We start from the raw sequence: 26358 nt of genomic DNA on the forward strand, positions 1-26358 counted from the left end.
GTTACTGATTTTTAGAAGCGTATGCCTATGTACAAACTTATATACATTTCCGACACATGTTCTGACGGTTACATAAACGATGCCTAAGCAATACGGACTAGTGCATATGCGATAGTACGAGAACTCCGGAACATCACTTGACGAGCTGTTCACTGATATCCAGCCACCACCTCAGATTCCAGAAAATACAGAAGAAAGACTCATATACCAGGGCTATATCATCAAACAACAGGCATTCATCACAAAAGTCATGGCTGTTCTGGATATTCTGGCAGCACACAGGCTGGATCTTTGTGATGTTACTTAAATTCTCCTTTGCTGGATAAGATCCTGATAGATGACAGATAAACTTGCTTAAAGGAAAAAAAGCAACCTAGAAATGTTTATTTACAATTTTACTCAGGCAATAATTAAAAAAAAACTATTGAATACGATTAGCCTGCGTTTAAAATACATATTTTGAAAAATCTTCGTCATAGATTTGCACCTTTTATACTCAATTAATATAAGAAATAAACGAAGGATATTATTTTGTTACACAAACATTTACCTCACTAAACACTTATCTCAAAGAAAGACTTGATTGTGACAAACTACGCGAATTCAAACAACATTTTTTGAAAATTTCGAGCAATTTGGTACACTCTTGTTTAAATAGTTTAGTATCTGAAAATATTCATTCAATTGTTTTTCTTTAAACTCATTTCAAACACTAACTAGAATATATTTTCTTCACTATAACTATTTATCCAGGTACACATTCTTACGCGATCCGCACAATAAGAAGAATGTATGTAGAAATAATGATTGATGGTCTTCCCTTTCGACTTAAAATGTTTCTTGTTTTGCACCTAGAAATTTTAATACCATGCATTTTACAACGTTTTTGAATTATGGAACGGGAATTTTTCTCTTCGAAAAGATCTTTCAAGCTACAACATGTTTCCATGCCCCATTTTGAAAGAAGAATAAATTAAAAATTAGCAGATGATATTCCTCATTTCAAATAATAAGCTATTACTAGAAATGTGTGCTGGCCTGTTATCTTTTAATGTTGTTTAAAACTTAACGAAAGTGACAGTGCATAAATAAATTAACATCAAGCTTATTACTACTTGGTCTAAAAAGAAAAATATTCCGGAAAAACAAATAAGAGGGAAAAAAACAAAATTCGAATAACTGGAGTTCTGATAATCTGAATCCGTATATCTGGATTTACAACAGGATAAATGTAAAAAATCATAAAATCCCGAACTGTTTTCTCATGTAAATTTTAATGACAGTAAAAGTCAACACAAATTATCCCGATTTATTTAATTTTACAACAAAACAAGTAAATTAATGCAAATAAAGAAAAATTTGATCCAGTTTTCGTTGATTTTCTTTACAGGCGAGGATAATATCCATTGATACAGAATGAATAAACTAAATATGTATTGTAAGTTAATATAAATTCCCTTACACTACACAGACTTTCAGATTCAATCAGCAAACATAATCAACAGTGCACCGAAAGCCAGACTGAATGTCATTAAAATAGAATGGAATTAATTATACTAACTTTAGCGATTACTTAATTAATTTTCCACATTAAACACAATCCCTCTTGCATCTATTTCAACAAAGCTTTAACGAAGTAAACTTAACAAGACTGCCATGGTGCATAAGAAAAGAAACAAACTTATTTAAAACTTCACGGTACCCGGATTCTCCTTGGTAGAACTTGAAGTAAGCTCGGATTTCCTGTGCATTAATTATGCTATTCTAATAATTATATTCACGAGCATTTCATGTACATTACTTACAATTTTATCCATAATAATTCAGTATCCATAATTATGCTTAATGTTCCGAGTTCGCAAAATGAAGATATATTATTACTAATTACAACACACGCATTTTAGTTTAACACGCAAAGGGATTAAATATACACTGAATTTTCATTTCTGTGATAGGATTTGACACGAAAAATTGTACACTGCAAATTATCAAAAATATATAATTCTACGTCATTGATTTACGAATATTTTTAATCATATGCTCTTTTGTTACATGCAAAAGTTGGCATCGATATTTATGAATGCAAATAGAATTTAAATATTACGTAGCGTATAATACGCAAAATATATATTACTATATTATGCTAAATGTATCATTTTCTTACATGGGATATCAAACAAAATGTGTATCATTTTATGCTTAAAATTGTTTTATTATTTAATTTTTAGTTTATGAAATTATGGGCATATTACCGCTTACAAGTTTTAAATAGCTCAGATAACTAAGATCAAAACTAAAGATGCTGAAGCTCAAAAGCTAACGAGTGCGAAAAATTTAGGAAAAAATTGTCGATGTTTGCTGGAATGTTATTAAATTTTAGTGTTTTATGAAATTTTTCGAATACGAGTTTTTACACTGAATACCGTATTAACTCACCTATTTTGCCCCTTCGCGAAATCCCCCCGCTTGTTTTAGCGTATGATTTAGAAACGTATGATGCATGATGACAATCTAAAATGTATGCATAAATAGGAAAGTATTTTCAGTAAGTAAAAGAGTATTAATGAAACTGATAATTCCTTTAAAACACAAAATATAATAACAGTATGTCCTTACGTGTGTTTTTTAATGTGCTATGTTTATCATCTAACTCGTCTTCTTCAGAAGTAGTATACAGCACGTGTGTTTCCCCTCCCGGATTTCAAGTGGTAAAACTGGTAGAAAAAAGGGGGCAGTACACGAGTAAAACGGAAACAACAAAGATACGATAAATTTCTGGGAAAAAAATCTTACATCTCCATGAAAGATTAGTACACGAGAAGCTCGAAGCTCATTAGACAATTATCAAGATATAGTGATAAGAGAGTACTTAGTGATACAATGCTTGCGAATTCAGTCGTAGATTGCCTTGAGTTCGTAAACAACATGTCTAAGGATATCTAGTTCAGAATTTGGAAAATTAGGTAGCTTTTTATATCAAGACAAAGAATTTTCTTTATTTATTTTCCGAGAAACTGGAACCATTTTTAATTATCATAGCTGATAAAATTCACTTTACCGTTTTTATGCTTCAGTATAGGTAATGTTTCTCTTATTGTTTGAATTTTTATTCAGGAAATCAAAAATCCCAGGATACAACAGCATTCGAAATTTTCACTGTCTGAACCTTTCTATGCCACTTAACACGTTTATTACATATTTACACATAATGCTCTTTTATTGTGAAGCCACTTGTGGTGCAAGAACCATGTTATAACGGACGTTTATTGTTTCACAACAACATGAATTAAGAAACAATATATTTATCATTTAGTAACATGGCTCATAAACTACATTTATATATTCCAGTTAAAAATTTTACGAAATTTAGAAATAAGGATAATTTGACCTATAACAAAGCTCGTTGGACAGGAATTTTTAAAACTGGTTTTTACTCATGTTACACATAAAAAAAAGAAGAAAACACGACGAATAATTTTTGTAAGAAACATGTGTTGAAACAACTGAAAAATTAAAAGCATTATAATCCATCAGAAATTGAATACATATTTTGTTTTCTTTTTTTTTTAGTCATCGACAAAACAGTTGTTCCCCAGGGTAAGGTGCTTATGAGGCTGCTGGGTCGAGTAAATACGTAATGATATCAAATCTCGTTATAACTAGGAAGTAATGTTTTGACAATAAGTATGATAATATCGCAATACTTTTAGGATGTTTTAATGGTCATAATAGCGCTTTATGGCTGACTGCCAGCAGTTAATTTAGGTAAGTGAAATACAGGGTGCCCATAAATATTTGTCCTGTTAAAAACACGATGACGCATTCTGCACAGATAACGAATCAAGCATTGAACCTCAAATGCTGAAACTCCCAAAACTTATAATGATATTTAGAACATTTATTAAACTTTCATATGTACACCCCTGGTAGCACGACAGCAACATAAGTACTAAGATATCATGCCATATACTTTTCAATATTTTTGGTGTTATTGTATGAATGGCATCTGTTATGGGCTGTTTCAAGGTCACAACATCAGAACTGAAGAAGTGTTTCAAGGTCACAACATCAGAACTGAAGAAGTGTTTCAAGGTCACAACAACAGAAGTTTGTGTACCATACAAAACTGCTGCATGGTATGCAAACTTCTTTAACATACCCCTAAAGAAAGAAATATGGTGGGGAGTTATGTCAGGAAAAGTCTGTGGCATGAAACTGAATACTTGTAGGATAATTTACGTTGTTTCAACGATGAACATATGAAAGTTTATTAAATGTTTTCAATATTACATAAACTTTGAGAGTTCAGGTATCCGAAGTTCAATGATATTTCCTTATCTATGCACACTTATAAGTTACCAAGTTCTGTAATCAAGGTAAACATTTATGAAAACCCTATATTTCAAAAGCTGTTGTTTACAGTTATTGCGAAATATCTCAAGATTAATGTCGAGTAAATGCAAATGCAAATACAAACGCAATGTAACTACACCTCTATTATCAAATGTACATACAGCAGCAAAATAGTATGTACAGACTGAGAAATACAAATGCAACTTAGAACATGTTAGATCCAAACGAAAACTGTTTCACAAGAAAACCTAAATGAAATTGGGAGTTAAAAGTAACAAGAACAAAAGTTAGGAGAGTTCTGCAGAAAGTGGTAAGGATACAGAAATGATTTCCTTGCCCTTTAACTGAGATTCCGTGCATGCACACACGAAATGCGGAGAATTTCCTCACTAATTATCAAAACCATCACTGACGATGGTTGTCGCTTGCACTCTGCGATAAATGATCCGATATCTGGCACACAGGGAGGGATGCTTGCTCAGCATATTCCTAGAATCAATGCGATAAATTAATTGTACAAGTTTAATGATCCGTTCTCCAGCGATCATTACTGCGTAACGATAGTTCCAATATTTCTGACTGATTCCGTAAAAGTTTCTACTCCAACTCTTCCGAACTAAAATTAAAATTTCAGTTTTCAAAGATTCCATTAAACACGTCTCAGTCATTTCACATGAATTTACCAAAAGGCACCAACCGAAGAAACGGAACCAATCACTATCGTTCGACAAATTACAAAGATATTGATTACTTGGAAGAGTTAAGTATTGTTCAGGATACATCCTTAGTTAAAAGTAAAAATTTCCATTGAACTGAAATATTTGATCCCAAAATACAGTAATGTCCAAATGAAATGACTCACAGCTCTTTAGGGACAATTTAATTTTTCAGGTTTTTTGCAAATACCAATTACTAAATATTAGCGAAGTGATTTTATTTTTGTTTTAATACTTTTAGCCTGTATTATTGATCAACTTTATAAAACTCTGCTTGCTTTGTAAAACGTTATTCAAAATGTTTTCGGTTAAAAAAAGTTCATTAAAAATATTTCAAAAATGAACTCGCATAAGTATTCGAACACTTTATATTTATAAAGTGTTTGTTTTAAGTGTCCGAAAGCCTGAAAAAAAAGCATGAAAACAACGGGATATTGAATATTTCGTTGTAGATCCCTTAACTGAAATTGCACTTTTCATGCACTCCGGCATGGATTTCGTTAATTTTTTCTAGTAAGAATGTTTCATTTCTCCGTAAGAATTGATTTTTGAAGAGCTTTTTGAATGCCATTATTCCTTATTCCTTTCTCCAACTCCCTCCATACATGTTAGATACAATTTAAGTCCGTAGAATATAAAGGAACATTGATACCTTCAAGATAGTAGTACAATAACCACAAGCTAATATTTAATGCTGCCTACTTATACTGATGGAACTTAATTTGCATTTGGGATTCAAAGATTTCTTTCAGATGCGTTCAGGTTTATAAGGTATTTCTCCCGCCTTCTTAGCATACCTTCGTAGTGTAGTGATCTTCACGCTGGGCGCGTATTCCAGAGGTCTGTGGTTCGATTCCCGGCGAGGGCGTTGCTCATTTTTCATCACTCCTGCTTTAAAAATAACCTAATGTCTGTACAGGTTTTCATTAAGAAAATTTACACATTTACACTGATCCGTATTATTTTATATAGAAAATAAATTTTCCCTCCCAGAGGCAACGAAATATTCGCAAAGCACTGATTCCACTTTTCTTCAGCTTTCTTATTTCGCATTAATTTCATATTTTAAGAGTTTTACTCATATTCTCTTTTATTAAAATATTATTTTATACCTTCTCTTAATAAAAATAGGCAATATGTTGAAAACGACTTACATAAGCACAAACATACCTGGAATAAAATTTATTTGGCTCTGTTTGATTTCATACTTAAAAGTAGGTAATGGAGTTTTTCGATTCAATTCTTCATTCGGCTTTCGCCAAACAGTAATTCTTCCACTGGATCGAAATATATTAAATTTCACCTCGTCTGCAAATACAACGTTGTTGGAATTTTATGAATGCCAGGCATATTTGTTTTAACTTGTTGACGAAGAACTTGCAAATCGCCGTTTCATCCATGTGGTCTACTGACTCTCCTGGTAATTTCAAGGTCAACTTTTCCTGCAACTCCGCTGAAAATTTTACAGCATTAATTTTTGGGTTTTGCTTGATTTTTCATAGTATAAATCTCCGATTTATCAATGTTTTCTTGGAATGTGGTCCAGACCTTAGTGCAACTTGAACAGGTACATGCAATTTCGATCATTTTAATACATCAAAGATAATTCATGCTTTACATCGAGGATTTTTTTGGGCATTGAATATTTTTATTACCTGCTTTATTACCTATCTTAAGTGCTGAATGGTTAAATTTAAAAAGAACTTGCTGTTATTTGTAGCGTCTTGCCATGTTCAGTTCAGCTGTGGAACTGTTAATATATTTTTTAAGAAAGAAATGATTTATAAATGCAGGCGATAATTCTTGTGGTATATTTTCATTTCAACAAAAATTTATGACAAAACACATCGTATGCCAAAACGATTCAACAAAACTTTTGAACATCCGTACTACTCTTCAGTTACTAATTAACATATCATTGCAAGAAATATTTTGATGATATTTATTTTTAAGAAAGGTGGCTTAAAACGGAGAAAAAATAAGATGTTGGAAATTTGGCATCCATTTTTCAAAATTTAGTACAAAATCTATCCAAATAAATTCAAAAATACAGGTGTCTGAAAATAAATGTAAGGCACTGTAATGTTGATTCAAAATAAGTTAAATTGATTACAGAAGCTATATATATTTTATAAGTGTTAAAGTGTTAATTATTTTATAAGTGTTTAAAACTAGTTTGTTCTATCGTTTCTTCAATACAAGTAATTCAGATCAAATCATACAATACTACAAGGGTGTCACATATGGGTGCATAGTAGATAGAAAACACGGGTTCACCCACACGCGGTGTGCGGTGTGGGCGTGGCCAATGACGTCACACAGAGGGCGGGGCCAAAGGCAACGTCATCACACTAGGAGGCGTGGTTTCGAGTGGAGTTGAGTTGTTTTTAGATTGCTGATTGAGTTGTAGACCTCCTGCTTTTCATTTAAAGTTAGTTTTTTTAAAATTGGCAACGGGGTCATGGTGTCCTCTAGGGATGAAAAATGAAAATAATCTGTTTAGGAATTGCTCATGGCGTCCTCTACGGACGAAAAAAGAAACTAATTTATTTTAGAAATTTCTTTTTTTAAATGTTTTATGATTCAAAATATAGAATTGAACTCTCAAACAAAATATCTCACCAGCTCAGTAGTTTGAAGATTTTAACCATTAAGCTGACGAGATACATTTAGATTTAGGTAAAAAAAGCCTATATAAGAAAATGGAATTTGAATCAGCTCATCAATTGCAATTATGCCTGCCCCAGGAGAAGCCACCATTGCGGTGTGTTTATACACTGTTTTATGTGTTATTTTATCATCCATCTATATTTTTACAGAATTTCATAAAATTCCTATTGATTTTACGCTACGTCTTAACGACAGTGGGAATTTATCATTATCCATATGAAGAATAATTCAATAGGTTATGAATATGAATTTATCGTATCAGGATCCGGCTCATGTTGCAAGTTTTGGTGGTGTTGAAGCTTTACATCGTGCTGTAGGAGGTAAAGTTTCCAGGAAAGAGATTCAAACATGGTTAGAGGGAATAGATGCGTACACGCTTCACAAGCCGATTCGCCGAAAATTTCCAACGAATAGAGTAATCGTGTATTCTATAGATCAACAATGGCAAGCTGATTTAGTGGATGTTTCACATTTACGTGATCATAATGATGGTTATCGATATATATTAACCTGTATTGATATATTATCCAAATATGCATGGGCTATTTCTCTGAAACAAAAGAGAGGAGAAGATATTGTGAAAGCGTTTCAAAAAATAATGAGCCAACGTAAACCAAAATTACTTCAAACGGATCAGGGCACCGAATTTAAAAATAAAGTGTTTATAAAATTTTTAAGAAGAAATCAAGTTAAACTTTTCAATACATTCAATACTACTAAAGCATCCGTGGTGGAAAGGTTTAATCGCACTTTGAAAACAAAAATGTGGAAATACTTTACGACTCGAAATACATATAAATATGTAGATGTCTTGGACAAATTAATAGAAAGTTATAATGCTACTTTTCATTCAAGTATAAAGCGAGCTCCCATAGAAGTCAATTCAGAAAATGAGAGTGATGTATGGTTTACCTTGTATGAAGATCATCCTTCTAACGTTTCTAAATGTATATTCGCTGTAGGAGATGTGGTACGTGTTTCCAAACTAAAGCTTACTTTCGAAAAAGGTTATGAAACCAATTGGACGGAAGAACTATTTGTGGTGACAGAGTGTGTTAAAAGACATCCAGCCGTGTATAGAATTAAAGATTTACTTGGAGACTCAGTAAAAGGAACGTTTTATGCACAAGAGTTGCAGAAAGTGAGATTGAAAGAGGAATATCGCATTGAAAAAATTTTAAAGAAACGTATGCGTAAGAAACAGACAGAATACTTTGTAAAATATCGCGGTTATCCCGACAAATTCAATCAATGGATTCCAGCTTCTAATTTACTCTCGATATAAAGTGTGAGAAAATATTGTGTCCGAATCATTTGTGAAAATGAGTTTCTACGTAACACTTCCGAGCGATAGCTCTATGAATTATTTCCCCGAAAATAAAATTTCACATTTTATAACACGTTTACCTGTTCCCATTGAATTAAAAGGTATGTGGGAAGTTGGTTTGGTTGAATTGCTATATCCGCACACATGGTACAATGTGAATTCAGACAATAACTTAATTGGATTTGTTTTAGAGAAAGATGGTGAAATGTTAGGTCGTAGATTACCTCCAGGATGTTATGAAACAGTACCTGATATTTTAAAAGCTATTTATATTAAAGAACATCAAAACAAAATAATTTTTAATTATAACCCAGTAACAAAACGAGTGAAAATCAAAGTGAAAAATAACGCTAAAGTGATTTTACATGATGGGTTAGCACAAATGTTAGGTTTTGAACCTATGGAAATTACATCTACAGATGATAGTGCCGAAACTGTTGTAGAAAGTCCTTTTGCAGCCGACCCCTGTGCACATTATCGTGTATTAATGATATATACGGATATTGTAGAACCTCAAATCGTAGGAGATGTTTTAGCTCCTCTACTTCGAATTGTAAGAGTAACTGGTAGCGATGGAGAAGTGGTGAGTGCACTATTTGATAGACCTCATTATTTACCTGTGAATCGGAAAATGATAGACACTTTGGAAATCGATATAAGAACGCATATGGGAGCATTTACGCCATTTGAACGAGGAAGGTCATACGTGAAACTTCATTTCCGTCAAAAATACTTGTCATAATGTATGTACCTTATCAGTGTTGTCAAAAATCTTTTGAAGATTATTATGTACAACAAACAGGACATGGATTGAATTATTATCAAGGTAATCTTTATCAGAGAGGATACGGATTAGGGGGTCTATTCAGATCCTTCTTTCGCGCTGCCGTACCTCTTATTAAATCAGGAGCCAAAGCAATTGGAAAACAAGTATGGCATAGTGGACTGAATTTGTTAAATGATGTATCACAAGGACAAGATGTAAAAGAGGCTGCAAAGCGTCGACTGAAAGAAGCCGGAAATATATTAACGGATAAAGCTGCTACTAAAGTGAAGAACATGATTGGTTCTGGACGAGTCAATAAAAAGCAGAAACGTAGGAAAAAGCGTACCATTTCTCACCGATCAAAGAAGGTGAAAGCACAGGATATTTTCTCTTAAAAAAAAAAGTATGACTTCGTATATACATCGAGACTCTCCCGTTTGCGTCAAATCTGAATTAGATTTATTTACCATTCCTCCTACGCAAACAGCTATAGATAAAGGACAGTTTGTGGAATATCACCCTCTCGCAAATATACGAGATGGAGGACCTATCGAATTTAATATTTCTGGCAGTGGTGAAGACTATATTGATCTAGCTGCTTCTTATATACACGTGAAAGTTAAAGTAGTTAAGGTAGACGGATCCAATCTAACAGACAAAGAACCGGTTGCCCCTGTAAATTTATTTTTACATTCTCTCTTTTCGCAAGTAGATGTAAGTTTAAATGAAAGAAACATTTCATCTGCGACAAATACCTATCCCTATAGAGCCTTCATCGAAACATTATTGAATTATGGGGAAGATGCAAAGAAAAGTTTACTCACCTGCGAAGGATTTTTCCAAGACACTTCACCTAATAAAATAGATGTCTTAGCTCAAGATGCGGATGCTGGACTAAAAGCTCGCGGTGAACTTATAAAAAACAGTCAAAGTGTGGATTTGATAGGACAATTACATTGTGACATTTTTCAACAAAATCGACTCATGTTAAATTTAGTTGATGTGAAAATTAAAATGGTGCGTAGTAAATCTGCTTTCTGTCTAGTTTCTACTGAGAAAGATGCCGATTATAAAGTGATCTTGGATCATGCTTCTTTGTTTATCAGAAAAGTAAAAGTAAACCCTGGAGTCTCTCTCGGACATGTTAAAGCGTTGGAAAAAAGTTCTGCTAAATACCCTATAGATCGAGTATTATGCAAAACATATTCAGTATCTAAGGGAAGTTGGTCTTTTATGCAAGATAATGTATTTTTAGGATTGATGCCCAAGCGAGTCATTATTACTTGTGTAGAAAATGCTGCAATGAATGGACAATATTCAATGAATCCCTTTCTGTTTGCCCATCATCATGTCAACTTTATATCGATTTATGTAGATGGACAACCCGTTCCATGTAAACCAATGGACCTTGATTTCGAATCTAATCATTATATGCGTGCTTACCACAGTTTATTTTCTGGATTTAATCGCGACAAAGGCATCTATTTATCTCGAGAAGAATTTGTGAAAGGACATGTGTTATATGCTTTCGATTTAACTCCAGATATGTGTGATGGATCTCATTTTAACTTACAACATCAAGGTAATTTGCGAGTAGAAATTAAATTTGCTAAAGCTCTCTCTGTGACTCTCTCGGTGCTAGTCTATGCAGAATTTCAAAACGTGATTGAAATAACAAAATCTCGTCATGTACTATGCGATTTTGCTAATTAAGCAATGGACAGCCTTGAAATAAACAGAGCACTCTCTCAGAATGCAAAGACACGAAAAGCATTTCTGGGAGTTTTTGCAAGTGATCGACTCCCTATCGAGATCATGAAATATCCAAGTTGCTTTATAGCTAATGTAGATCGTGCATCTGAATCCGGTAGTCACTGGTTAGCCTTTTACATTTCATCCCCACAGCATTTGGAATTTTTCGATTCCTATGGACATGACCCATCCTATTTTCCTGGACCGATAGCCAAGTATGCAGAACGATTTCCACAGATGGACTTTAATTCGATGACTCTCCAAACTAATGTAACAGCAGTATGTGGTCAATATTGCATATACTATTTACATTGTAAATGTCGTGGACAATCTCTCAATGACATATTGTTATCTTTCATACCTCAACATATATCTAATGATATTAAAGTATATAATTTTGTAATCAAGAAATTTCATGTAAGATCTTCTTTCTATCAATAAATACATTTAAACTTTATACATTATGTGTCTTGTCTCATTTAATATGGAATTTCCAAAGCTACAACATCCTTTCACAATGGTGATTTCGGGACCCACTGGATGTGGGAAAACCTATTTTGTACGAGAACTGTTAAAGTATAAAGAGGAAATGTTTTCAACGATTCCCGATAAAGTAGTATGGTGTTATGGAATTTACCAACCTCTGTATAATGATATACCGAATGTTACTTTTGTCGAAGGTTTACCAATTAAATATCAAGAATATTTAGGTTCCAACACATTATTCATCATAGACGATTTGATGAGCGAATGTGGGAATGATAAACGTCTGACTAACTTATTTACGAAAGGAAGTCATCATTTAAATTTAAGCGTTATTTTTATCACACAAAACTTTTTTCACAAGGGAAAAGAAATGCGTGAAGTGACTTTAAATGCACACTATTTGATTTTGTGTAAAAACAGAAGAGATGTCAGTCAAATCGTACAGTTAGGAAAACAGCTCTTTCCGCGTCATTTAAAGTTTTTTCAAGAAGTATATGAAGATGCAACCAAGAAACCTTTTTCTTATTTATTCATTGATCTGCGCAGTGAAACTCCGGAAGAATTACGTTTACGCACCCAAATTTTACCTAACCAAGTACAGTATGTTTATCAAATGAAACATTATTACAAAATAATAAAAACAACAGCTTTATAAAATGCATCATCATTTTATAAAATGACGCTGGTCAAGAAACAGCTAAGACAGTTACAGCTGTTAAACATTTGTCCGTTAAAGTTACGGAAACAGCTATTAAAGAAAATTAATATCAATTGCATAAAAGCTATATGCGAATGTAGTTTAAACATACTCAAAGGAAACGTTCCATTGTCAGAGCAACAAAAGAAGTCTCTCTGTAAGCATAAAACAACTTTACGAAAATTAGGAAATCGTAAGATTTCTCTTGTGAAGAAACGAAAATTAATTTTACAAAAAGGAGGTTTTCTAAACGTTTTGATTCCTGCTGCTCTCAGTGTTCTTACAGGACTAATCAATGGAGTTCACTAAGAAATATGTGTTAGTTCCAGAAGAGATGATGACAAAGCATACCATTTCTGATAAACAGTTAAGTGAATTGGAGAAAGCCATGATGCATATTTTAAACAGTTCAGATGACGATCGTGAGAAATTAGTGCGTTATTATGAACTTTTACAAAAGAAATTGAACTTAAAGGAATACAATTCACCCTTTAAACCTCCTAAAGACGACTCACAAAATTCTTTAGACGATTCAGCTGAGATCAAGAAAGTGAAAGAGGAAGAAGCCCCTTCTATTGCGAAAGGTGGTTCTAATTCTAAATGAAGTGAAATACTTCAACAATCTACAAAAATAATAATTTTATTTACAAAGCAACTTTGGTTGCATCGAAGGTTCACTGCTAACTAACTACGTCGCAAACTAAAAACTAACATTCCTTTTCAGAAGCGAAGCGCCCTCTAACGGCGATACATAAATCATTTCGGGGATTTTTCCACACTCCCCACCTGATAATTTCTGCAAAAATTATCACTATTTCAGCATACAAATAATAAAATATAAGAAAGCAACTTACATATCAAATACATTCAACTGATGTAAATATAAACTGCAAAAGGAAATTCTATAAAATAAACAAATATAGTTAACTGCATCAACTCAAATGTTACTCAATACGTAAATATTAATTCAAATTACAAACAGTAAATTATTAGTAATAACTAAACTAATTATCTAAAATTAATGTTAGTGAATATGAAATACAAGAAGTAAAATTAAAAGGTTACAAATTTAGTTCATTTTCAGTCTGATAGTTCAAGGGGGTATATCAATTGTACAGGTCTCTTAAAGTCCCCTTTTTTAGTTTTTACCGCACATGATCGTACAAGACCATCACGTCCTTTGAAGACTTGAATTACTCGACCTAAATCCCAGAGGAACTTAGATTTAGTTGTTCCTTCAAGTAAAACTATATCACCAATTTTAAGATTTTTCTTGGCTTCTGGTGTACCGAAGAAGTGAGCATTTCTTAACTCAAGGAGATACTGATTTTTCCATTTTTTCCAGAACTGTTTTATAAGTGTTGTCTGATATTCTTTTCGTTTTATTAGACTCTTTCTTGTTGGAGAGTTATTCAGGATCTCAGCAAAGTTGTATGGATATTCATCCTTATGTCCGATCAATAGAAAATCAGCCGGTGCAAGCGGTTCAGGTTCATGTAAATCGTTGTAAACGTAGGTCAAAGGACGTCTATTCACAATATTTTCGACCTCTGTCAACACAGTCATAAATTCTTCAAAATTCAATTGAGCTCTGCCTAATATCTTTTTCAACGGTTCCTTTATGGTTTTCATAAGGCGTTCATAAAAAGCTCCCCACCATGGAGCAAGCTCGACGATAAATTTCCAAGTCAAGCCTTCATTTGCTAGAAATTTTTGAAAGTCTGTACCTTTAATTATGCTGTAAAAATACTGTAAATCTTTGGCAGCATACTTGAAAGTTTTCGCGTTATCTGAATAAAAGGTGCGACAGTTTCCTCTTCTCGAAATGAAACGTCTGAGAGCCAAAATGAATTTGTTTGCAGACATGTTGGAAATGAGTTCCAGATGTAACGCTCGTGTAACAGCGCACGTAAACAATACGATGTATGATTTCTGAATGTCGTTTCCAGACCTGATGTAAACTGGACCTGTGAAATCCACGCCTGTAACATAGAAAGGTGGAGTTTCAACAATTCGATCTTTAGGTAACTGAGCTGTCATTTGTTTCGCTGGTTTTACTGCGTATTTCCGACAAATTAAACAGTTCCCTAAGACTTTTTTTACCAACTGACGGCCTTTAGGAATCCAAAATTTCTGTCTTAATTTGGCTAAAGTTGCTGCAACTCCCGCATGCAGAACGTTATTATGTTCCCTTTTTACAATTAATTCAGTAAATTTGGAATCTTTAGGAGGAAGAACTGGATGCTTCTCGTCAACTGTATATTCGGTTTCTTCCAATCTTCCCTTAATTCGAAGAATTTTATTTTCATCAAGAAACGGTGCCAAGCTGAATATATCAGAGCTTGGAGAAATTGACTTGTTAGATTGAAGAGCCTTAATTTCAGGTGTGAAGAAATCCATCTGGGCTTTACGAACACAAAAAATTTCAGTGTCCTGAATTTCAGAAGCACTTAATGTTCCACTATTAGCAGGCAGTTTTCTTGCCTTAGCAACGAAACGTCTAACCCATGCCATAATTCTGAGATATTTCAGCACATTACTGAATTTTGTTATATCCAATAGTTGATCATCTCTTTTCACAACAACGTCATAAACAGATATCTTACTACGGAGTTCTAGTTGCTTATCGTTTCCCACGTCAAACTTCGGTTGAACTGGCCAGTCTATACGTTTGTTTTGCAACCATTCTGGTCCAAACCACCAAAGTGAACAATTTCTTAAATTAGCAACAGTAGTTCCTCGTGATATGAGGTCGGAGGGGTTATCTTTCCCACGGCAATAATGCCAATTATTGCTTTCAGTTAGTTTCTGAATTTCATAAACTCTGTTTTTGATGAAAGATTTAAATCTTTCGGGAGATCCCTGAATCCAAAAATACGTTATTTGAGAATCAGTCCAGTGGAAGGGGATTACTTCGTATTTTAAAGATTTTGCTATTTTATCACTCAATCTAGCGGATAAAAGCGCACCCAAAAGCTCCAATCTAGGAAGTGTAAGGGATTTCAGAGGTGCAACTCTACTCTTGGAAGCAACAAAAACTGTTTGAAAAGTTCCATTGTTCAAAACTATTCTCAGATATACCACGCATCCATAAGCTTTCAAACTAGCATCAGAAAAGCTATGGAGTTCTATTTGTTTCACATCTGCATCTAATATTCCTTCTAAATAGTAGCGGGGAATTCTGAGGTGGTTCAGTTCTTCAATTTCTTCGTACCAGGCTTTCCATTTATAACTAAGATCAGGTGGAAGTTCATCGTCCCAATCAATTTTGGCAGACCAGATTTCCTGAATCAGACACTTTATTCTTATAGTGAAAGGGCCATAAAATCCGACAGGATCAAAAATACGGCCTGCGGTCTGCAATAGAAAACGTTTTGAGTTGATTGACGAGGAAATGAAATTTGTCAAGTGCTGAGTGTCAAAATAAAAATTATCATTATCCGTATCCCAATTAATTCCTAACACTTTGATCGGGACAACTTCAGGAGATTCTTGCATCGAAAATTCTTTGCGATGCCAAATATCTTTGAGTTCTTTGGAATTAGTATGCCACTTATGTAGTGACATGCTAGCTTCATTAAAAATGTTCACAATTTCTAAACTTGTTTTCAGGGCTTGTTCTAAATTTTGTTGACCACCAATAATGTCATCAACATACAGGCAGTTCTTTAAGAGTTCTACTGTTTCAGGATATATTTCTGAATATTTTTTAAGGTGATGCTTAATAGTAGCAGCTAGAAGAAAGGGACTAGATTTTACTCCAAACAAAACTCTTGTAAATCTAAAGGTTTTCAAACTTTCATTGTTATCATTAGGATCATCTTTCCAAAAGAATCGTGTAACGTCCCTGTCTTCTTCATTTAACTCTATCTGTAAGAATGCTTGTGTAATGTCCGCTGTAAAGGCTATCGAATTTTGTCTAAATTTTATCAATAAATCAAAAATATCAGGATATAGGTTCGGACCAGTGTATAAACAGTCATTTAGAGAGAGTGTTTTTGGTTTATGGGCTGAAGCATCATAAACTATTCTTAGTTTGCTTGTTGCTCTATCATTTCTGATGACTGCTCTATGAGGTAAATAAAATAGGGTTTTATCATTTTGATTGTCTTCTTGAACTGGTTCAATAATATGTTTTAACTCGTAATCCTTTAAAACCTCTGTGTATTGAACAAACAAAGAGTTATCAATTTTAAATTTGTTACTCAATTTCTTAAATCTTTCAAGTGCTATATCCCTATTATCTTCCATTAAATGTTTTGAATTCGGTTTCCAAGGTAATTTTACTTGGTATCTGTAGTTCTTATACCTGATATCAGATTCGAAAGATTTCATAATTTCTAAATCAACAGTTTTGTCGTTTTGAGTATCACTTTCCAAACCCAAGTTTTCTAGCTTCCAAAACTGTTGTAACTGATCTGATATCAAGTTTTCATTTACAATTACTTTCATAGTTAATAATTCACTATGATCATTATTTACTTTACCCTGCAAACACCACCCAAATAAAGATTCTGTGGCTACTACATTTCTTGAAATTCTTTTAATTTTACCAGTAATTATAGAATAGTAGAAATCTACCCCTATGAGAATATCAATTTTGTCACTTTTTCTACAACAATCTGCTAATTGTAGATTTTGTAAAGTTTTATTTTTCTTAGCAAAGTTCAAATCTGGAGGAGAGATAACAGTATTGGATGTATTTTCGGTTTCAAGAAGCTCAATATATATATTAAGATTAGGATCGTTTACATTTTCTAGTTTTGCTCTAACAACATTAAAGGTTTTTTCTAACGCACTTTTATCACCAAAGGAATAAACAGAAAGTGATTCTTTTCTAACAATCGGAAGTTCCATTTTAGTAGATACATCTTTGGTTATGAAAGATCTCATTGAGCCATTATCAAAAAGAATTCTGACATTTTCAGATTTATCATTATTTCGAATCAATGCAGAAGCCGTTTGTAATAATATTTTATTAGATCTATTTTCATCGGAATTATATGACGAAACAGCGGAAATAACGCTCGAATCCGACGTTTTCTTTTTAGGTTTTTCATTATCTTTTTTCTGATGGAATGAATAACAAATGGCTTTCGAGTGTTTATTAAAGCAGAAGGCACAGTTTATTTTTTATTTACAATTTTGAATCCGGTGATACCGACCTAAACATAAAAAACACCGCGATTCACTTTTTAAGATCTCCTTTTTCTTTTCTACACTTAAAATTTCGCAATCCGCAGATTTATGATTTGTGTTCCCGCAGAACAGACACTGCGATTCGGATGACGCCGCTAATAACTCAACTGTAGACAGCTTGCTCGTTATGGCTGGAGAATGTTTATGTTTGAAGGGCAAATGCTTTTCCAATCGCGAATATTTTTCTCTAGAATTATAATTAACAGAAGCCGCGCGTTCTCTACTGAATACTTCGTTCCTCAAAAAGGCTAACAAACCTTTTAAATCCCAATTTTCGTCTTTAATTTTTCGGCTATAATCAAGAACGAATTCATTAGGAAGTAATTTCAAAATTAAAGGCGTTAAGAGATTTCCGTAGGTATCAGAGTCTATTTTTAATGCTTCAAGATTTCTTATCTGTACTTTCTAAAAGTTTTCTTAATCCCTTTATATCATTAGGATTTCTAACAGGTGAAGTACTTAAGAGTTGTCCTAAATGCGAATTAATTAAGATGTTCTTTTGACCAAATCTGGAACGTAACAGTTCAAGAGCAGCTTCGTAATTATTTTCGATGAGAGTGAAACCAGAAATAGCTTTGGCGGCTGAGCCACCAAGAAAGCTTTTTAAGTAAATTAATTTTTCTATTTTTGATAAATTCGGATTTTTATCAATCGCATTTTCGAACTGACCTATGAATTCTAACCAATCCGAAGAATCACCATAAAATTTAGAGATCGTTAATTTTGGAAGACGAGTGAATTTGATACTTTCGTTTTGGGATTCTGTAACGGTTTCATTAGAAATGTCTCTATTTGCATTGTCCGAATTTTCCAACTTATTCAACGCTTTCAACTTTTTCTTTCCTCTAAACTGCCACACTTGAATTTTCTCTTCATATTCCAAAGCGGATGAGATTTCAAGTTCAAATTCGTCTTCTCCGACTTTTAATTCTCGTTCTATTTCAGCGTCTAAATTGCTCACGGATTTTGATTTTTCGTTTAACTGGTCTAAAATTTCTTCTAATACATTTACATTTATACTACTATCATCTTTATTCAGTTCGGTTTTAATTTTCTTTAATATCTTGGACACTCCGGTCCTCAATACCTTTCGTTTCGATTTCAGTTTAACAATAAGATCTTCCATATTATATAAAAATAGAAAATACAGGCTTACCTTGGCTGTCTTCGCATAAAATGATATCCAAAATTAAAAAACACAAACTTCTAAATTGGCCAAAGGTTCTCGGCACCGATGCGCCATATTGCGAAAGGTGGTTCTAATTCTAAATGAAGTGAAATACTTCAACAATCTACAAAAATAATAATTTTATTTACAAAGCAACTTTGGTTGCATCGAAGGTTCACTGCTAACTAACTACGTCGCAAACTAAAAACTAACATTCCTTTTCAGAAGCGAAGCGCCCTCTAACGGCGATACATAAATCATTTCGGGGATTTTTCCACACCTTCATCTGTGACAGACGGCGACAAACAGATGACTGTAACTGATTATTCTACTGTTATCTTAGACAGTGTACCTTTACGAATGAGAAGAAAAGCACAAAATGCATTAGCTATTTTAAAGCGACATCCTGATATTCTTAAATGGAATGATAAAGGCGAGGTACTTTATCATAAGGAAAAAAATAAGCACTCAAATATTATAGACTTATTCAATATCATTTTTACAACCAAAAAGAAAAAGATTAATATTCCTGCTAAAAACGAATTTTTAAAAGCCTTGACTGAAATCAACATGCCAATGGATTATATCAAAAATGAAAATTTGCAGAATCATGATGTTAATATGAAAAAAAAAATATTGCATGTTAAATCTGTAAAACATATACGTTCTCCACGAAAATGGGAACCTTATTAAATGAATAAAATTATTATTTTTATATATAGACTCTTTCTTCTCTCTACAATCAATATTTGTTTTACATCGTTTTTAAATGTTATGAAAAACATTCATTTCACCAAGAAGCTTTTACCTTTCAATACATTTATTTTCAAAGAATAAATTTCTGTATTATACATAAAATATACTTGGAATTTTCTTTCATTAGTTAATGTCAAATTAACAGCAATATCCATTTACTGACATTTGATATACACGTTTGCTTTAAAATTAAAACTAAAATTTCAATATATTTCTATTAAAAACATAAGGAAAAAAAAATAGTCATAACATCAACCAAACACAGAAATTTAAATAGAATAGCTGCACTTATATCAATGCATTTTTATAATCTTCATAACATTTCGATTCAAAAAACCTATCACAAATTAAATGAACAATTTTTTCCTGCCTTAAAGAATCTCTTATATTTTTAAAATTAATACATAAAAATATATCTTCACCAATATAATTCATCAACACTTATCGTAATACATTCTTGTCTTGTCTTGTTTGGGAAGGACAGTCTGTCCGGCGTCATATGTATGTTACGTTATCAGGGTAAGATAGGTTAATGGAAAACTCTGATAATCACTGAAAACTTATTTGAAAGAGTTGTTATTCTTAAGTTTGACATTACATATATGCATAAGGGTAATCTTAAAAGCATCATCCACTTATCATGATAGAGTAATGGAAAATTTCTAAAACTCTGATAATCATATGCGAAAGAATGTATTATCTTAAGGTTGTTGTTGCTATTCCAAGTTTGACAATACATACATAAGTGAAGGAAGATCCTTGATAAGCGTTGTAGACTTCACGTTATCATGATAAGGGTTAATAGAAGTTGAAGTTGTATTCGAAAGAAAGGGTTATCCTGGTTCAGATTACACAAATCTGGAATGTTGGAGAACATTCTTTAATCCCTATAAAACGCTGCGTCAGAAATGGAAGAAGTCAGTTCGCTCGACAATCTCGGAAAGAGCAAGTCTTCCTGATTAATATTTTCTAAATTGAAAATGTCAACTTTTGAAAATGATGTTGCTGGAGATCTGATAATCAGTGTGGTTCCGGAACATGTAAGTTTTTTTTTTTTTTTATAAAATATTTTATTTTGCAAAAATTATTTTAGGGTGGATCATTCTTTCAGGACCTCTTATGTTAGGGAAAAGTTTTAAAATGGATTATTACAGATTAAGTTTTTCAGTTTGTTAGGTATGTTTTACATGATTTTACGGTGTGAACTTTTAGTATCAGTGTATGTTTTGAAGTTTTAGTACCTCATTCGAAAGTTTAAACTTATAACGTGAACTTAGTTAACGCTGATAAATGTTTCTTGAAGAGGTATTGATATTTAATTACATGTGTATAGTCGTGATTTTTGATATTACATTTTCAGTTTTATGTATTGCATATAATTTGCAAAGTTGTTGTGTTTTAAGAAAGGTAGCGGTACGGTATCAGAAAATGTAGTATGTTAACAATAATCCTTCTCCGTTACACGCTTAAGACATGAATGAATCTTAAATTCCGAAATAACTATGTTTCTCAGTACTTGAAATGCAGCGTAAATCCATGTATACATTAAATGTTAGAAAAGAAAAAATATCGGTAGTTAGTTAAATATTTTAGATACACACTTTCTATTGAAAATATATTCTTATTTTGGGGTAGAAGAATTCTATTTGTTATCTTTTAAGTAACGATACAATTGGCAATCTTGCTTTGTGACTTTAACCAGCTTTGCACACGTGACCCTTTTGTGAAGAGTTTCTACCTGATCATTATCAGCGATCGTTTCCGTATTTGTAAAGATTCTCACTTAACTGCTCGCTTTCAGGGTATTATTCACTTCATGTTTTTCCGTATCTTTGAGTTAAATGCGAAAGGATTTAAATCTTGAGGAAACTATGTTTAGTTATATCTGTTATGTTTAAGCGCGTTATGTGAAATAGTTGGGGTAGATGAGAAATTTTTATTACACTTTGCGTGACGCATATTTATATAATATGTAACATACACCTTGAAAAGATATATACTTATAGGGTTCCCCTTTAATTTTCCTAGGTCTGTACCATCTGTTCTAAATTCTTTACCCGCAAGGAGAGTTTAACCAGACATATGAAAACTCATACCGGAGAAAAAAGTTTTACTTGCGATGTTTGTCAGAAAGCATTTGCAAGAAATTCTGACTTGAAACGTCATGCTTTGATCCATATCAAGCCTTCTAAAGAATACTCTTGTAATATTTGCGACCAAGTGTTCACTCAAAAGAGTGAATTGCTACAACATGTGCGCACGGCTCACTGCACTAAAAGGAAGGTCGATGCTCTCTATCGTCCCGTGAAAAAAATGAGGAAAGAAGGTGCTTTAAACGTATTTAGTGTACATACGTTTACACCCTCTGAGGAAAATGCGTCCGACTTTTTGTTATGTTTTGAAGAGATGCGCCCCCAAATTACATCAAAATTACAAGAAGAATTAGCCGACAAATCCACTATTAAATGGTATGTCGTGGCAAAAGTTCATTTAACACGCACAACACGGGATGGGGAATTAGATGCTATTGCCCCCCATTTCCGATCTAAATGTGCTATTGAATTAATGGAGGAAACTGTGGAAAGTCATGTGGAAGAGGGATTTCAAAAAATCCTAAAGTCCTTCGAAGCATTTACTCAGCGAGGATCGGGATGGATTCTCGATAAAATAAACCAATTAGATTTATGTGTGGCAAAATATCATCCGCTTGCCCCGAGTAGTTACATCCCCCTTCCCAAAAAGCTGGCTGATAAGAAAGCCATTTTAAATATCCAGAACTTGGACTTAAAATGCTTCGTATGGTGCCTACTAGCACATAAAATGAAGATTCACTGGAAAAATGCCCCTGAACGTGTCAGTCATTACATACCCTATGAAGCAGATATTAAATTAGGCATGATCCAGTGCCCCGTTCCAGTCACGAAAATACCAGTCATTGAAAGACTGAATAATATCCGTATTAACGTCTTCGGATATGAAGACGATGAAGTGTTCCCCCTCTATGTATCCCCTCAAGAAAATGAGGACTGTATTAATTTGCTCTACATTTCTAATGAAGGAGGCAGTCATTATTGCCTCATTAGAAATTTTTCGCGGTTAATGGGAGATTTAACACGTTGTAAGGCATGCACCTTTTACTGCTATCGCTGTCTCCACAGATTTTCAGAGGAGCGAAATTTAAAAAATCATATAACGTTCTGCAAAGAACACTCACCGCAGCATATTAAAATGCCTTCAGAGGAAGATAAATTTCTTTTATTTAGAAATCAACATTTCCAACATCCAATTCCATATATCATATATGCTGACTTTGAGGCTATCGTCAAAAAAGTGCATACGTCGGAACCGAGTCATGCTACCTCATACACACAACCCATTATGAAGCATGAAGCTTGCGGGTACGCTTACATTATAATAGGTCCCGATGGTAAGAGTTTAAAACCTGCTCACGTGTATCGAGGATCAGATGCCGTAGATAATTTTCTGCAAAATATCATCCGTGAAAAAGATGAACTTGCGGAAACATTAACTCACATCGTTCCATTAATTATGACACCACAACAAGAGCAGGACTTTTTAACGGCTACGATTTGCAATCTGTGTAAGAAGCCTCTTTATAAGGATCGCGTTCGCGATCACGATCACTTGACGGGACATTACAGAGGAGCATTACACAGTTTATGCAATCTGAAATATCGCTTGCAGAAAAAGATACCGGTGGTCTTCCATAATTTGAAGCATTATGACGCTCACCATATAATGCAGGGACTGGGAAAGATCGAAGACCATCAAATTGAAGTCATCGCTACGAATATGGAAAAATATATCACTTTTGCCCTTAGCAAGAAACACAATAAGATCAAAGTTTCTTTACAATTCATCGACAGTTTCCAGTTTTTGAATACATCTCTTGAAAAACTGGTACAAAATCTGCCTGCAGAAAAATTCAGCTTTTTAAAGGAAAATGTAAGAGAAGGGGATCTTTCTCTTCTCTTGAAAAAGGGCATTTACCCTTACGATTACATCCAGTCCTTTGAGATGTTTGAAGAGACGGCGTTACCACCTCCTGCCGCCTTTCACAATAGTTTAACGGACGAGGAGATTTCAGCGTCAGATTACGAACATGCACAGGCAGTATGGAACAACTTCAACATCCGTACAATGGGGGAATATCACGACTTGTACGTGAAATCAGACGTTTTACAACTGGCAGACGTATTCGAAAATTTTAGGAAATTGTGTTTGCAATTTTATGAAATCGATTGTGCTCATGTAATGACATCACCCGGTCTGTCCTGGCAAGCATGTTTAAAAATGATTGAGCAGCCTCTAGAACTTTTAACCGATGTAGATATGCATCTCTTCATTGAACAGGGGATACGAGGGGGAATTTCAGTGATTACAAAGCGGTGGGCGCAGGCAAATAATCATTATATAGCAAATTACGATTCAACAAACCCAGAGAGCTATATCATGTATCTAGATGCAAATAACCTGTATGGATGGGCGATGTCGCAAGCATTACCCTATGGCGAATTTGAATGGATTTCTGAGGAAGCTGTAACCCCTGAATGGATTCTTTCCATTAGTGAAAATTCAACAGAAGGTTATATTTTAGAAGTTGATTTGGAGTATCCTCCTGAACTACATGACGCTCATAATGATTATCCTCTCGCACCTGAAAAGTTAAAAATTAATTTAGAAGATCTTTCTCCTTTCTCTCAGAACATCCTCCCCTATCAAAATTTCAATAGCCAAATTAAATTAATCCCCAATTTGAAGCATAAACAAAATTATATTGTGTATTATAAGAACTTACAATTTTATTTAAAGGAAGGTTTGAAATTGACTGCCGTACATAGCATTTTGAAATTTAAGCAGAAGGCCTGGCTAAAACCATATATTGATTTTAATACAGAACAACGCAAGAACTCAAAATCTGCTTTTGAGAAAGATTTCTTTAAACTACTGAATAATTCCATCTATGGTAAAACTATGGAAAATATAAGAAACCATGTTAACGTGCAACTTGTGAATGAACGGAAAAAGGCAGAAAAATTGGTAGCATGTCCCACTTTTAAACGATTCGAAATTTTCAGTGAGAATCTTGTTGCAGTGGAGAGATTGAAAAACACCCTCACTTTGAATCGACCAATCTATGTAGGTTTTGTGATTTTGGAATTAAGTAAAATTCTGATGTACAACTTCCATTACAATATTATAAAGAAGGAGTACGGAGAAAATGCGTCATTGTTATTCACTGACACAGATTCTCTCACGTATGAAATTCGTACGAAGGATGTATATGAGGATATGAAACATCGCAGCGACATTTACGATACATCAGACTATCCCCCTAATCATCCTCTTTACAGTCAGAAAAACATGAAAAAAATTGGATGTATGAAAGATGAATTTTCATCTAAATTGGTTTATGAATTTGTGGGTCTGAGAGCAAAAATGTATTCCTTTTTATCGGAGACGGGGGAGAAGAAGACGGCAAAGGGCGTTTCACGTCACGTCATGCGAAGTAAAATCCTGCATGAGAATTACAAGCACTGCCTTCAAAACCTGCAGTCTAGACGTGAGATTCAATATAGAATTGCAAGTGAAGAACATCATCTTTTCACTCTTCGCCAGAATAAATTAAGTCTCTCCCCATTCGACGATAAAAGGTATATTTTGGAGGATGGCATCCATACATTAGCGTACGGTCATTATAAAATAGAGGCTGATAAAGAAAAAGTAAATTAATATTTTTTTGAATGTCATCATTGGTCAATGACTTCACAGTGGAGTTGTGGGAAGGGGCTGGCACCTGGGAATTCAAAAAAAACCCCATGACTGTGAAACTGTGAAGAGAGACCCTCACGTGTCAGAAAGCTGAGGCTTTCGATAAAAGCCCATGTGTATGTGTGTGTGTGTGTGAAATTTTAATGAGTATTATGTTATTCTTTGCAATATTTTTAACAGTTATTTCTTTGCAGAAAAGCAGATATTTTGTTTCAGGGTTCGATCCTATATTTTGAATCATAGAACATTTTTTTAATAAAAGAAACTTCTAAATAAATTATTTTCTTTTTTCGTCCCTAGAGGACGCCATGACCCCGTTGCCAATTAAAAAAAACTAACTTTAAATGAAAAGCAGGAGGTCTACAACTCAATCAGCAATCTAAAAACAACTCAACTCCACTCGAAACCACGCCTCCTAGTGTGATGACGTTGCCTTTGGCCCCGCCCTCTGTGTGACGTCATTGGCCACGCCCACACCGCACACCGCGTGTGGGTGAACCCGTGTTTTCTATCTAGTGTGCATATTGTGTAATATATACAGGGGTATCAGATTTAGGCTTGGTCACTATTAAGGACGTGGTGGCTAATTAATTTATTAATTGCACCTTTATTCTATGCACCTAATACGTGGCCCACCGTTACCTCCTAAGAAGGGACCGACAATTACAGTCATGC

General features: G+C 33.8%; 2 protein-coding genes across 4 annotated transcripts in view; one reads left to right on the plus strand and one right to left on the minus strand.

The window, feature by feature from the left end:
- LOC118190710 (plexin-B-like) overlaps positions 1-26358 on the minus strand; it is a 1029017-nt gene that overhangs the window by 865817 nt on the left and 136842 nt on the right. The gene's annotated exons all lie outside the window — the stretch shown is intronic.
- On the plus strand, positions 10238-11545 carry LOC118197022 (uncharacterized protein F54H12.2-like). Its single transcript, XM_035368491.2, has 2 exons — positions 10238-10790; positions 10878-11545. The coding sequence occupies exons 1-2, from the start codon at positions 10238-10240 to the stop codon at positions 11543-11545; spliced, it is 1221 nt and encodes a 406-aa protein (XP_035224382.2).

This window comes from Stegodyphus dumicola, chromosome 3, assembly GCF_044657685.1.
Source record: "Stegodyphus dumicola isolate Sdum_Otavi_A_Nest chromosome 3, ASM4465768v1".
In the NCBI taxonomy this organism is placed as follows: domain Eukaryota; kingdom Metazoa; phylum Arthropoda; class Arachnida; order Araneae; family Eresidae; genus Stegodyphus; species Stegodyphus dumicola.

What these genes read in the sequence shown, in the direction of transcription:
- LOC118197022 (XM_035368491.2), top strand. Translation starts at nt 10,238, where the DNA reads ATGACTTCGTATATACATCGAGACTCTCCCGTTTGCGTCAAATCTGAA. An exon ending in TTTGATAGGACAATTACATT is followed by an intron (nt 10,791 to 10,877) that starts GTGACATTTTTC and finishes CTTTCTGTCTAG; the next exon opens with TTTCTACTGAGAAAGATGCC.